Below are 15,995 nucleotides of genomic sequence, written 5' to 3' on the forward strand. Positions count from 1 at the left end.
CGTCGTCAAGCTCGTTGGAGTATGTCTTTGTCAAGATTCGAGTTCATTATCACTTATCGGCCAGAAAAACAACAAGGTTTATCTGATGCCCTATCTAGACGTTCTTATTTTGCACCAAAAGAAGGAGATGCAGCTTTTGAGCAACAAAGAACGGTCCTCTTGAAACCGGAGCAATTTCATCTCCGAGCAATGAAATCAACATTGACTGTTGATTCAACTTTTCTCAAGCAAATCCAGTCCAGTATGTCCTCAGACCCTGTTGTTTATGATATCGAGAATAATTCTTCCAAGTCTCATGATCCTTCTAAGTTTGAGTTCAAGAATAATCTATTATATTTTGAAGGACGCCTATATGTTCCAGAAGGAGAAGCACGTTTATGTGTTCTTCAAGCACGTCATGACTTTCCAGCAGCAGGGCACTTTGGATATAATAAGACTTTGGAACTCATATCAAGAGACTTTTGGTGGCCACAAATGTGGAAGTCAATCAAAGACTTTGTACAATCATGTGATATTTGTTCAAGATCAAAAATTCCTCGTCATCAACCTTACGGACTTCTTCAGCCATTACCTATACCAGAACAACCATGGTCTTCTGTTTCTATGGATTTCATCACAGATCTTCTAAGCTCAAGATCTTATGATTCTATATTTGTGATAGTAGATCGTTTCACCAAGATGGCACATTTTGTGCCATGTACAAAATCTATCACAGGTGAAGAAACAGCTAAGCTTTTCATTGATAATATCTATCGCTATCATGGATTACCTAAAGATATCATATCGGATAGGGGAACTCAATTTGTGTCAAGATTTTGGAGGACCCTTTTCAAGATTTTAAAAGTGGACATAAAACTATCTTCGGCTTTTCATCCTCAAACTGATGGACAAACAGAGCGCGTAAACCAAGTCTTGGAGCAATATTTAAGGTGTACTATCAACTACCAACAAGATGATTGGACAACCCTTCTGCCATTGGCAGAGTTTGCTTATAATAATACGGTACATTCTTCCACGCAACAAACACCTTTCTTTGCCAATTATGGCTATCATCCACGACTTGATACTTTTGATTTTTCAAAAGTTGATAATCCTGCAGCAGAAGATATGGCAAATCGGTTGTCAGAGTTACATGCAATAATGAAGACACAATTGAAGGAAGCTCAAGAACGACAAAAGATAAACGCAAATCTATATCGTAAGGAGCAACCACAGATCAATGTGGGTGATAAGGTATGGCTACTTCGTCGCAATATCAAGACCACTCGACCTTGTGATAAATTGGACTATCGTAGGCTTGGCCCCTTTTCTGTTTCTGAACAGATCAACCCAGTTGCATATCGGTTACATCTACCGGAGTCAATGAAGATCCATCCTGTATTCCACGTGTCTCTTCTTGAACCATATAAGACAGTGGATATACAAGGAAGAAGACAAATGCCACCGCCTCCTATAGAAGTAGATAATAATGAAGAATTTGAGGTGGAAGAGATATTAGACTCAAGGCGGCGTCGAAATAAGCTGGAATATCTTGTTCATTGGCGCGGATATGATATTAGTGAGCGCACATGGGAGCCATCCAGGAATCTAGCAAATGCATCAGCTAAAGTCAAAGTTTTTCATCAACGACATCCATCAAAACCAAGATGAAAACCTCTCTTATAAAAGAGACGAGATTGAGGCAAGATAACATTCAATTTCCTATCCTTGTTTGTAACTTCTTTGCATTTGTGACGCTAATTAGATGGAGAGCCAACAACCAGTGGATTCAACTCAAGAACCTTCGTTTGCTGACTTACCGGATGAGACATTGCGATTGTCACAACCTTCAAGACGACGCAACCGAGATGAAGACCCTCAAGAACGACATGTTCTTCCTCGAATAGATGGTGAGATACAACGCATTTGGTATCACGACCTTGGAAGAGATTCTCGATGTTTGGTGATATTATTGGAGATAGGAACGACTCCTGATGGTGTTTCAAATGTATTATTTGAAGGAAGTTATGAAGGCCTCAATAATGATCAAATAACTGAGTGGTCTTCCCGCCTTGGTATGGGACACTACCGATGGTTGAGAGGCCCTATCAATCATCTTCGAAGAGAACAGAGATCAGAGTATGTGGCGAATACAATTCGTCGCATCATAGATTTCCTCAACATATGATGACCGCTCCTCGTGGAACTCGTCTCTAGAAGGGGGGGTAATGTCACGGCCATAATCATGTAAGCTATTAATTACATATAGAAATAGGTAGAAGTAAGTAAAAGTAGATAAAAGTAAGTTAATTGTATAATATTTAATATAGAAGCTTCCTAGAAACTTCCTAGACGCTGCTTTGACTTCATAGGTGTCTTTAATTGACTTTTTGGATTAGAAACGTGGTCAACAAGTTGGCCATGTGCCACACATGTTGTTAGCTTGAAGATCAAGCTAACTATGTGGCCCACACGTAGGAAAACTTGCCTTGTAAGTCAAGGCATGTGTCCTACAAAGTCAACACATATTGGAGGTCCTATAGAACGTCGCCACGTAGCCCCTAGTTAGATAGTATATATAGAGACAAGAGTGAAGGCTTCTTCACTCTTGTCAACTCCTTTCTTGCTTCTAGTCCAGGTTCAAGAGTCTTTAGTTTCTTGTCTTGTGGCAATAGCCATTCCAGTTTCCTTTTAATATACCTACTTGTTTATATTTTGACTTATTATATCGAGATAGCCTTTGGTGTATATTTTTCCTCATCGAGTCTTTGTCCTTGACAGAACTTGTTTATATTTTGACTTATTATATCGAGATAGCCTTTGGTGTATATTTTTCCTCATCGAGTCTTTGTCCTTGACAATGGTAGGCATTGGTGATGTATAAAATTTTCACTCTAAGAGTATTGAGAAGCTTGTAAAGATCTATAATATTTGTAAATCTATTTTAACTTTTACTAAGTATAGCATCTATGATTTTTTCTTCCATTTTAAATAACTTAATAAATCCATAAGTCAAATTAGAAGAAGGTAATTTGCAACCTCTAATATCAAATGAATTTTTTTACAAGAGGTGTAATCTACTCTTTTTAACAAAAAAACCAATGTTAGAAAAATGATGTTAGTTAAAGATGGATAGTATACAACCTTCAAAATATAATAATAAAAGTGGGATAATCCACTCACTTATAAAAACAAGACATGAACAATGAATTAATATTCTTGTTAATTTGTTAAGGACAAGAATCCAACAAAAGAATCATAAACAAATGAAATAAGTATCAAAGAGAGATGACAAAATGATAGTGAGAAAGTATATACATTAAAAAAAAAACTAGAATGATTATTGCCAAAGACTAGAAATCTAAAGTCTCTTGAAACTAAACTAGAATCAAGAAAGAAGTTGATAAGAGTGAAGAAAGCTCCACTCTTGCTTCTATATATACTATATAACTGAGAACTATGTAGTGATGTTTTATAAGACATCCAACATGTGTTGATTATACTAGATACATATTTTAACTTGCACGGTAAGTTTTTTATGTATGCACCACATAGTTAGCTTATTCTACAAGTTACCAACATATGTGATACATGGCTAATTTGTTAATCAAATTTCTAACCTACTAATTAACTACAAATACATGTAAAGTCAATGCATAATCTATAAAGATTCTAAGAAGCTATTCTAAAACATATTATAAAATTAATTTATTTTTATTTATTTCTACATAATCATTTAGGTAATTATTGGAGTAAATATGTATGTATATGATACTAGGAGATATGTGGCAATATCCTTCAAGACCTCCAACATGTGTCTAATTTTGCAAGATATATGTCTTAACTTGCAAAGCAAGTTTTTTATATGATTGCCATATTGTTAGCTTGTATTACAAACTATCGACACGTGCAATACATGGCTAACTTGTTGGCCAAGTTTCTAACCTACTAATGAATTTAAAAACCAAGATTAAGAATCAATATACTAATTCGTTTTCATATTAAATAATTTATATTTGGATTCAAGTGACAAGGTTTTCATTGAAATTACAACTTATTATTTCAGTCCATATTGCTAGATTATAACAACAAAGGATTACAATTATTTAGTGCACTTTTCCAAAATTCGTAATAATAGATGAAGTATCCGTATCCTTGAAGACCATCATCTACGACTCAAAACCGTCGTTCTTCGTCAAGGAAGCATCGGCGTCCACGTCTAGCGAAGCTGGGACGAGCCCCACGCGGATGGTGATGGCTCTCCACTTTCGGCTTTTCAGCAATGCCGTCGAAAGTTGAGCCGAGGATTGGCTTCACAATTGTGACAGGATTAATTGTCTCTAGTTTACCCCTCGTCTCGACACATTCCTGTGATGCAGCAGTAGCTGATCATTTGCATCTTTGTCGTCGTCTTTTGGGCCATTCAATTGCATCTGGTAAGGACTAGCTTGGGACTAGCTTTCAGCTTGGTCATGTCTGACTGTGTCTGTCTTTTTATTGCTGTGTTGCGATTCTAGTCTATTCTGTGGAGCTTGTAGTGCAGAATACGTTTGTGAGAATTTTCGGACGGCTGGTTCTCGGATTGCTGGAGGGTGTGAGAGACTTGCAGATAACTTTTGTTTGAACAATGGCCGGCTGTCGATGAGCTAGGTGGAGAAACGGTTTGGAGGATTGAACAGGGTGTCTGCTCGGGTGTGTCTTTTAAGGGTTATCTCAGGAGGAGCACGTCAGGAAGGACGTTAGCTTTGTGAAAATGACGACAATGTCCCTGTTTTCACTACCGAGTTTGAATTCTGGATTTGCGCTTGTGAATCCATCGCTCACAACTTTTAGAACCGATGCCCATGCTTCGACAATCGTCTCTTTGACGCGTTCTTGCGGGCCGTCTACATTGTGTTTGCCGTCGTCTTATTCTTCGTCAGAGGCTTCTTTCAGAGGAAAGTGTTCGGCAGGAGCATCGGGGTCGCGCGCTACCCGGTTAAGGAATGCTCGTGGATATGTGCGAGCTGTACATGGTTCTTCGAATGCGACTTCTACAGATGCAGAAGAGAGGGTAAGGGTCAAGCAGGAGCTCCTCAGTCTTCTGGAGAGAACAGAAGGAAATATGACTCAAGAATGTTTGGATCTGATCGCAACCCTGGAAAAACTCAACCCTAACCCGGAGCCGAGCAAAGTGCCGGAGCTCATGAACGGCTGCTTCATAACCGTGAAGTCGACGCTGAAGGGGAAGGAATCAGCGGATGCAGGCGTGTTCTCATCGACCTTCACTCTTCAACGGGCCGCATTCGGCGCATTCAAACCCCTAAAGCAGGAGGTTATTCTATTGGATACTTACAACCACGTGAGATACGCCAATGATGAGGAATACGTACTGGCTTCGGAGATCACCATCAAGAACAACGATGGCGAGCTGCCGGAACAGTTGGAGGGATACCTTATCAACCATGCCAAGTGCAGTTTTGCACCTGGTTCAGAGAAACTCACCATTAGGTTTCTGTCCAGCGTGCTGCGACCTAAGAACCCTGAAAACGAGACCGAGTTGCAGAGTTGGAAGAAGCTATTCCAGGAGCACAATCCGGGAATGGATGAGCAAGGGTTTATGACGGTCAAGTTGCCTGGAGCTGAGGGATTCATGGAGCATTTGTATCTCGATGACGAGATTCGCATCTCCCGGGGTAATATGAATAATACCTACGTTGTCCGACGCCTCCCAGGACCCGTTATTCAATTCTAATTGTAAAAGCCTTGTTCATTTAGAATCTACCACCATAGCTGGGATTCTTCTGCATGTTGCAGCTGAAAACCTGCACCGAGAAGGGGTTCACTAGGAGCGTCAGCTGAAATTTTGGTGAGTGCTTCAGGGAGCATCATCTGAGGTATTGTTTTAGCGATGGTTGTGAGAAGAAAACTTCCTTGCGTGGAAAATTGCCATATACATGCCACCCTCTGCCTTAACATGTAAAATTTGTACTCTTCATTGTAAGTCTTATCAATTTTGGTTCTGGTTTTGTTTTGTTTTTATTTTTATATTTTATGAAATCAATCTACGTGGTCTTGAAAGTATGCTCAATTTTCTTATTCTAAAATTAAGATTAAGCGATGCTAATTATTATTTTACAATATGATTTGAATATGAATTTTTTGATTTTAATCCTCAATTTATTTGCTTGAGTTTTTTTTATAATTTTTGTTATATTTGAAAACCAAAATTCAGAGGTTGACAAAAAAGAATGTAGATAGGATGACAAGGAATCATTTGAAGTTTGGTAAGAATACTATATATATCTTTATCTTATGAAAGTAGAATTTTAAATATGTAATAATGACAAATTTGAATTCTTTGAAATATTGCTAATGATGTGGTTATAGGTTGTAGAAAAATATTAAAATGAATACTTTTTGGTTTTTAAATCTATATATTAAGATTGCTCAAGGAGACAAGTGGTGGCTTTCATTCATTGCATGGATTGATCATTGTTTTCATCAAAAATATTTATGTTTTGTAGAGTTTATGTTTTTGTGGAGTTTATCAAAAAAGTTTATGTATATTGATCAAGTCTTTGTTTTATCTCATTTACCACATATTTCATTGTTTTCAATAAAAAATTAAATTAAAATTGATCCAAAATTCAATTGATTGAAATATTCATTGTTACATTTCTGGATGTTAACTTATTGTTTTTGGATGTTAATATGTTCTGTCGAGGTGTTGCATGCATTCTATATTCTATATACAATTATTGTAAGAATAGAACTAAATTATTCATTATATGGTGCCAATTGCATTATGTTCACATTGCCTCGAAGTATGACTTGCCATCTCTCCAAGATTAATAAGCTATCTTTAGAATAGTGGTGTTTAATTGAAAACCTAATATAGATGATTTCTTTTTATGAACATACTTAGATGTGGATATAAAAAACTTACCTTGTAAGTCAAGGCATGTGTTCTATAAAGTCAACACATATTAGAGGTCCTATAGAACATTGCCACATAACTCCTAGTTAGACAGTATATATAGAGACAAGAGTGAAGTCTTCTTCATTCTTTTCAATTTTTTTTTGCTTTTAGTCTATTTTCAAGAGTCTCAAGTTTTCTTGTCTTTTGGCAATAAGCCATTCCAATTTCTTTTTAATATATGTACTTCTTTAATTCTATTTTTAAAATTTTTCTTTGACATGAATTTCATTGGTTTATACATCATCTGTTAGTTCATGTCCTTGACAGATTGACAAAAGTATACTTACAATATCAGAGCTTTGACTTATCTTGATTAAAAGTAGATAATTTCTTTCTTATGATAAGACATAAGTATATTAGAAGTTGCAAATTATCCTCTTCTAAACTAATATTGTTCTTAATATTTTTTTTGTCTTCAAGTCCTTTCTTCTACTTGTCTTGAGTGATATTATATATTTTTTTGAGAGTTATTATGATAGAGCTTGTTGAGATGAAGAGTGCAATGTTACAAATATAAGAGGAATTGAAGGAGTTGATACTTGCGATGCATTAACTTAGCTTATCACGACAAGGATTAACAAGAATGGCAGAAAGTGAGGATATGGAGGTGATTAGAGCTACTTCAACATTTGTACCAAATCATGTCCTTCCACCCATGGTACAACATCCTTCCAGTGTTAGAGAACTAAGAGTTACCCTACCCAAGAAGTTTGATGGTACAAGATCCAAATTTTGAGGATTTATGAATCAAATACAACTCGTGATTGAATTTCAACCTCAAAGCTATCTAACTCTAGGATCACAAGTTAGATTCATTGATAGACTTCTTTTAGATTCAACACTATCATGGTTTTTACCTTTTTTTTGAATGATGAGATCCAATATTAGATAATCTGGAGGCATTTTTGGCAAAATTTTGCTCTATGTATGGAGAACATGATGTAACTCGTGTTGTAACCAACAAGATCCATATTTTGTGACAAAACAATTGATTTGTAATGTTATATGCTTCACAATTTTAACAACTTACAACTGATATCAAGTGAGATGATGTTGTACTTATTAGCCAATTTTTCTATAGATTATAATATAAAGTAAAGAAATTGTTGTTCAACTTACATGTTCCTCAAACATTGAGTCAAGCAATTGACTTTGGTGTAAAGTGTGATAATTAACTTTTTGAATTTTTATTTGAAAGTTGCACAAGTGGGCCTCAACGTCACTACAATTTGATGGCAATACCAATATCTCTTCAACACATACATTTAAAAGTAGAAGATATGCAAATCAATGTGGTATATTTTAAACCTCTTATTGAGCAAGAAAAGACTTGTCATTGTCAAGAAAGATTATACTTATATTGTGGCGAACCTAAACACATTATTCAACATTATTCAAAGAAGCAACAAAATCACAAAATGAGGAGCACAATTATTAAAGAAGATAATGTGTGAAAAAATGAATTTGTCCAACTACAATATGGATTATACAATTGAAATCTTATACAATTTCTAATGAAGATCCTATCTTCTCCTTAGAATCCTCTCCTTGTATTATAATAGATGAACATTTAGGACCTAATAATTATAAAGCCTCCGCTTTGATAAATTTTGGAGCCTCAATTTGTTTCTTAGATGTAGAATTTGTTAAAAGTCATAAAATACCGTTGGTACAAAAAACTTAACCTGTACATGTAGAAGTCATAGATGGTCATTCGTTGTCTTCTGGAGATGTTATTCATAAAATACTTCCTATAGATATAGCAATAAATAGTCATAGTAGTTGCATAATCTTTAATATAATTAATTCTCTCTCTAATCCAATTATTTTAGGTTTATCATAGTTAAAAAAGTATAATCCTTGCATAGATTGGATTTCTTATATTCTTGATTTTTCTTAAAGTATAACTAAGAGTGAAATTAATGAAGTAAAAAGTCATAAGTTTAGCACAATAAAACTTGTGTTTGTAGGTGTGAGTACTTTTTTGCATGTTGCAAAAGAAGGATCACCTTGTGTCATTTATGCGACACCTATTTCTATTAATGTAAAGACTTCAAGTGGCATTCCATAAAAATATCAAGAATTTTAAGATATATTTGAGAAGAAAAATGTGATAACTTTTCTAGGAACATCATTTCTATGACTGCTCAATTGACCTTCAAGAAGAAGTACAACCGCCATTTGGACCAATCTATAGTTTATCACAAAACGAATTGGCTAAAATCAAGGAATATATTGAAGAGAATTTGAAAAAGAATTTCATATGCCATTCCAAATCACTAGCAAAAGCTCCAATCTTATTTGTGAAGAAAAAAGATGGATCATTGTGGATGTGTATTAATTATCAAGGATTCAATAAGATCACCATTAATAATAGGTACCCTCTACTTTTGAAATCCGGACTTCTCGATCAACTGAATCGAGCTAAGATCTACACCAAAATAGATCTATGGGGAGCATACAATCTAGTACGTATTAAAGAAGGAGATGATTGGAAGACTATGTTTTGAACTAGATATGGACATTTTGAATATAACGTCATGTCTTTTGGACTTATAAATCCATCGGCAACTCTTCAACATCTAATGAATGATGTTTTTCAAGAATTTTTAGATGACTTTGTTGTATGTTATCTGGACGATATCTTGATCAATTTTTCAAATGAACATAAACTTCATATTTTTCATGTGTTATAAAAAATTAAGAGATGTGGGATTCTATGCCAACATAAAAAAAATGTGTATTCCATACTATTCAAGTCGAGTTCTTAAGATACATTATTTCAAATGATTGACTTATGATAGATCCTAAGAAAGTTCAAACGATTATAGATTGGAAGATTTTAAAAATGGTAAAAAATATCCAATGCTTTTTGGGCTTTACTAACTATTATCAGATCTTCATCAAAGACTTCTCTCAAATTGTAGCTCTACTTACACATTTGACTTGCAAAGACAAACTTGAGTAGAGCAAAGAAGCTAAAACATCTTTTGAAACTTTGAAGTCAGCCTTTATTTCTATACCAATCTTGTATCGCATCAACTTTTTTAAGGTATTTTTTATGAAAAAAAATGCATCAAACTTTGCTTTGGATGCTGTATTATCACAAATGGAAACAGATGATAAACTTCACTTAGTAGCTTTTCATTCCAGATAATTTTCAATAGCCAAGATTGACTATGAAATCCACGATAAAGAACTTCTTGTAATCATAGATTCATTTTAAGAATGATATCATCATCTAGAAGGTGCCATCATGATGTAATACGACTAATAGGTAAAAGAGTGTAAAAATTATTATAATATAAGAGATCTTAATTCAAAGTATTAGAGAAAATTATTTTAAAAATATAATTAATAGTCAAAAGATTAATAAAACTAAAAGATACCAATGTTGCCTTTTTATAAAGGTGACTTCTACTTTGTAGGAACATAAATAAGTCAAAATAAAGTAGATTAGAAAAATAAATGATATAAGCATCTTAAAAAAGAAATTAAGAGTAAATTCTAGTAAAATTTACTTAGAAAAATTAAATATTGATATCCAGAGAGGGTCAGTTATGAACTAGGGTTGAAATCAGACCCTGAGACACAAAACTGAGTCACGACGATAACTCCAGAGTTCTTTTGTAGATCAAAGAATGTAGTTTAATAAAAAAACTAGATAAGGTTTCTATAAGCATTGATTTTGGACGATTTGGAGTTATTAAGATTTTTTAAGAGTTTTACAAAGTTAAGATTGTTTTTGGATGACTTGGGTTTTGTAAAATAAAATAGGATTGACGTTTCTAGCAAATTCAAGAGTTTTGTAATAGATCTACGAATAAAATTTTGTAAGCTAATGTTCATAGTTGTGTTTAATATGTGTTGTAAATCTTAGCTTGATCTAACAATTGAATTGAGGATTATTGAGGTTTAAGTGGGTCAAGGTCTCAAAAAGTAGAATTTTAGGTCTAAAGAGGATTTTTAAGATTTCTTGCAATCTACTAATTGGATTGGAGTGAAATTTATATAAGAGTATATTAAACTTATTTTCTTATGTGTTTGAGAATTTTAAGATCAATCAAATGATAAAAAAGAGAGATATTGGCTCTAGAAGATTGACATCAAGGTTAGAGAAGGAGACTAGCCAATATCCAAGCTTATTTTTGAGGTTATCCTCTATTTGGTAATTTCGATCATTTTTAAATTTTTTTATGCCTATTGTCAACTTAATTGTAAAAAGCATGTAAATTTTGAATTAAGATCAATGATTCATTTATTAGTAATTGAGGTATAAATCTATTATAAGAATTACTAGGGTTTGATTTAGGATTAGAGTTTAGTTTAGGATTTAGGGTTTAGAGTTTGGTTAGGATTTGATTTAGGATTAGGATTTGGTTTAGGATTTAGGATTAAGTTAGGGTTAGATTTAGGATTAGGATTTGATTAGTATTTGATTTAAGACTGATTAAGAATTTATTTAGTATTTAAGATTTTGTTAGGATTTGATTTAGGGTTTAAGATTTCATTTGAGTTTATTTAGGATTTAAGATTTGATTAGGATTTGATTTAGGATTTAGGATTTTATTTGAGTTTATTTAGGATTTAAGATTTAATTAGTTTTTGGCCTAAATATTAAATGAAGTCCAATAGGTTTTTAATTAGGATTAAATTCAGATTGAATTGAAATATATTTGAAATGTGTTTGTGATTATTCTAATATTTCTTGAAGATTTCTTATTATTTCTTTGTAATTTTTTTGAGATTTCTTTGAATTTGATTAAAGCTTGCTTAGTATTATTATGGTCTAATTAGAGTTTAGTTAGTATTCTATTAGAGTTAGGATTTTGTTGTTACAATTTCTATTCTACCTTCCACAGCCAGGTACCTCAAGCATTCTCAAGCAAGACTTCACATATTAAGACAACGCTTCTAATTGAGTCAGTATATATATGGATCACATGAATCTTGAGTACTTCATGTCAATAAATACTTTAAATCGTCGCTAAGTCCATTGTCATACTGTAAATGCTTATAGTATGTAAAAATTAGTTAAAACATATTATATATTGATAAATTTGGATGTGTGTTAAAGTGGTTAGTAGATTAAATTAAAAGGAGTTGGTATAAGAAACCTTATTTTGTTTCTTTTACTTGCTTTGATTTTGGCATATAAATATATATATATATATATATATATATATATATATAGAATCTAAGTATTTAGTATGAAGCCTTGGAAGAAGGTAGAAGCCTAAAGAAGAAAATCTTAACTAGTAAGAGAATTATTGAGAGGGATGAAAGCAAGGCATGGTTGGATGAAGGCAAGGAATGGAGATCTTCATTCCTATTGGTCAAAGGCCATGCCCAATGGACTTCAAGGAGGCTATCTGAGGCCTTATTAGAGATTAGTGTAGAATAGATATTAGTTCATTTTTGTAAGACATTGATAAAATAAACTAATAGTCCATAGAATAATTAGTTCAGGAGGATAGATAGTTAATCTAGTTATTAAAAGGGATTAATTATAAAATTATGGTTAGAATCTGAGAATAGAGAGTAAGTATATAGGAGTTATAGAAGTTGTTCTGAAGGCCAGACTATGATAGTCATGAGCCGGGGTAAGCTTGGTGCTACTTCTTTGTTTCTTTGTTAGTGAAGAGTAATGGATAGTTTTTGAATACTGAGAAAAGAATTTGTGAAATAAATCAGAGATTGATTTATGAGTTATTGATTATGTAATTGGAATACTATGTGATTGAATTATATGAGGAGTTATTAGAAGATTATGATTGTTGTTTATTGAGAGTAGTGTGTGTGTTTCGATAGAAGAAGTTTGTGATTATAGAAATTGTGTGAATCCAGATTGGTTGGAGTGAAGTCTATTATTTTTGGTGTTAGATGGAGATTATTGTATTTTGAGCAGTCTTTTGAGAAAGTGTAGGGTTACACATTGTTGTTATTAGATGATGAAGGAATAGTGTTACTGGGACAAAGCATTGTAGTATTTCTTAATATTTTAGTGATTCGGAATATAGTTAATTGAGTGATCCTAACAAGTAAAACTCATGCACTTAGTCTTTTCTTGTATTCGAATTTCCCTATACAGGTTTATTCTAAAAAGAATTGTAGAATAAGTAAAACGATAATTATATTTTGGCACCGCTACTGGGGATTGACAATAGCATTGAGTGTTAGGAATTAACCGCGGGATGAGTAGATGGAAAATAGGAAGCAAATTCAGTAGTATATAATGAAAGATTATGGTTATTAAGAATAAGAACATTAGAGTAAAGAAAACACATTTGTCGAAAAGAAGAGAAGAGAGAGTATAAGCAAGAAAATCATTGCAAAATGAGCAAGAATGTAAATTAAAAAGGAAGCGTCAACAAAGTTGGATTAAGCCATGGTTGCATGTCTATCGGCATATCCGAGCATATCTAGAAGTTAACTAATCTCTAATATTTCAGACATATATATCGTTAAAAAAATTACCAAGAATACTCGTAGGGAATTTTGTCAAGAGCCTAGCGTATCTCTTGAGCTCGTTAACTGCAAGTGGAAGAAACACAAAAGAATTGGATATTCCATTGGATACCTTCTTAATAATGAAAACTGCCATTTTTATAAAAACTGGTTCCGTAGAATGGCATAAATTGCTTGCCAATGAGGACCAATTTAGCATATTTCAAAATCCATTGTCTTCACCTCCAATTCAATCAATAAACTTATTTAGGAATAATAATAGCAAATTGAAGAGATTGAAAAGTCTGAAAAAGATAATTGAAGAAAGTAGTGGTAATTTTAATAAGAGATAAAGCGGCATATTATCTTCTTTAATGGCGACGAGTGGTCCAACAATTCTAATAGTAGTCCAAATGGGTGACGTGGGCAATTGCATAACCAGCATGGCTCCATTACTTACTTTTAGAAGCTTTTTGGGTGCGGATTCGGATCAACATTTGTCTAAGTTTTTGACAGCATGTATAGCCAATAATGGAAGAACCGAAGATATTTGGTTACGATGGTTGCTAGCAACCTTAAAAGATACAATGTTTGAATGGTACAACCACCAACCAATGGGTTAATTTATGAATTGGGAAGCATTGAAGAATGCATCTTTAACCCATTTTCGACCAATAGGTTTTGAGGATCGTCTTTGAGAGAAGTTAATGAACAGCAAAATGATCCTAAGGGAGGCGGTGGAATCGTATTATGGCCGGGTGGCTAATATACTCAATAAAAGGCTGAATCACCAAATATCGAAGGTATTTATCTTATCTATAGTAATTAGTGATTTATATCCACCAGAGTTAAAATTTTTTGTGAAGGAAGCTCAATCCATTGTCGGGGTAGAGAGAATTTGCCTCAAGATAACATTGGACTTGTGGCTATCACTAATCATTCAATCAAGCTTCAAAATAAGGGAAGCCCTAAGTTTATATATAAATTTTTCTTTTTGAGCAATTACACTAAATACACAAGCCTCAAGTAACCAACAACATCCAAAATATGATAAATCCTTTAAAACCTTATATATTCTTATGTGGAAATTTTTCCAAACTTCAATAGCTCATATCTCCTAATCCGACTGTCCAAAAAAATTCAAATTTTATATGAGATAGTGATGTATTTCTATTAACTTCTACAACAAATTTCAATTACAAATTTATTACAGATCTTGAGATATCTTAAAAATCCTAATAGTTACTTCAAACTCTTATCTTTATGCACCCATATGCAATTTTTTTTATATCTCACAAAATATAAGCTTAAATGCCATGAAATTTATATTTATAGCTTCTTAACACAAAATTTTACATTCTCAAAAAAGTTTGAGCCAAAAATTCATCCAAAAACTCAAGTTATGGCTCCAACCATTACTGTTAAAAAAATTGCTGACTTACTGCCTTTGATTTGAAAGCGTCGCCTTCAACTCATTATAATTCCTTCACATGAACTCCAAAAGTAATAATTATTTCGTAAAAGATATAGGCCTTAAAATCGCCACTCCATTTGTACCTTTCGATCTTTAGAAGCTGCTGTACAACTCCTCGTATCCTCAAAAGAGTAACAATATATCTTAAATTATTACCTTAACTTCAAATGGCTATATCTTCTTCACCTTAATTCCAAATCTTCTAATTTTTAAACACAAATTATACCTCAAATCCTAAACTTTACAACCCCAGCTTCTATTCTTAGATATATTCTTCAAAGTCATCGAAATCCTTGTTAAGGTTGAGGGCAACCTCCTCAAAGCCCATTGGGCATGGTATTCAACCAATAGGGATGAAGTTCTCCATTCTTTGCCTTTGTCCGACCATGCCTTATTTTCATCCATCTCAACTAGCCTCCTACTAGTTTAGATTTTCATCCTTAGGCTTCCACCTTCTCCCATGGCTTCATACTAAATATTTAGGTCATATATATATTTTTTTAATGTCAAAATCAAAACAAGTAAAGAAACAAAGTAAAATTTCTTATGCCAACTTCTTTTAATTCAATCTTCTAGTCACTCTAACATACATCTAGATTTATTAACATATAATATGTTTTAACTAATTTTTATATACTGTAAGCATTTAGAGTACAACACTGTGACGATGTTTGTATCCCTTAATAGAGCCAAGGTTTGGAAGGAATGCCATTATGATCAGTTTTTAATTGCGGGAGCTATGATGATTCCAGTTCAAGGCAGTTATCAAAATCCAACTTGGAACGGATCAATGGGTAGTTATCCACGGATGTTAGAAATAGCGGCCAATTTCAGTGCCAATATTTAGGGGCTTGTTAATGTCACCCAATTACAAGGTATATCACCGAACGTGACAATAGCGTATGCTCCATATTTTTTGTATCAACAACAAGCATTAATTGCGGCAAAGTTATCAATAATATCAGCCCGAAAAGATTCCAATGAAACCTTGTTATTAAACCTCACAAAAAAAATGGAAGAAATGGCCATCAATGTGATCAAGGATAAGGAGAAGAGGCAAAAGCCTAGCAATACTAGGACCAATGTATGGTACAGTAATTGTAAGGGCCATGGTCATTTGGTAACAGAATGTCC

The 15,995-nt window shown here is 33.4% G+C and overlaps 1 protein-coding gene across 2 annotated transcripts; it reads left to right on the top strand.

The window, feature by feature from the left end:
- The first annotated feature begins 4,175 nt into the window (after positions 1-4,175).
- Positions 4,176-5,962, top strand: LOC112275294 (uncharacterized). 2 transcript variants are annotated; one of them, XM_024505534.3, is made up of 2 exons: positions 4,176-4,415; positions 4,686-5,962. In XM_024505534.3, the coding sequence occupies exons 1-2, from the start codon at positions 4,262-4,264 to the stop codon at positions 5,711-5,713; spliced, it is 1,182 nt and encodes a 393-aa protein (XP_024361302.1). In that variant the 5' UTR covers positions 4,176-4,261; the 3' UTR covers positions 5,714-5,962. The 2 variants fall into 2 exon arrangements, with proteins under 2 accessions (XP_024361302.1, XP_024361303.1); XM_024505535.3 differs by having other exon boundaries at positions 4,352-4,415; positions 4,630-5,962.
- The last annotated feature ends 10,033 nt before the right edge of the window (positions 5,963-15,995 follow it).

The sequence above is a fragment of the Physcomitrium patens genome, chromosome 22 (genome assembly GCF_059467195.1).
Source record: "Physcomitrium patens ecotype Gransden chromosome 22, ASM5946719v1, whole genome shotgun sequence".
NCBI lineage: Eukaryota > Viridiplantae > Streptophyta > Bryopsida > Funariales > Funariaceae > Physcomitrium > Physcomitrium patens.

Bases quoted from the DNA above. Each gene is read 5' to 3' on its own strand.
- LOC112275294 (XM_024505534.3), top strand. From the start codon at position 4,262: ATGCCGTCGAAAGTTGAGCCGAGGATTGGCTTCACAATTGTGACAGGA. The intron at 4,416-4,685 runs GTAAGGACTAGC...GTGTCTTTTAAG, and splicing joins GGGCCATTCAATTGCATCTG to GGTTATCTCAGGAGGAGCAC.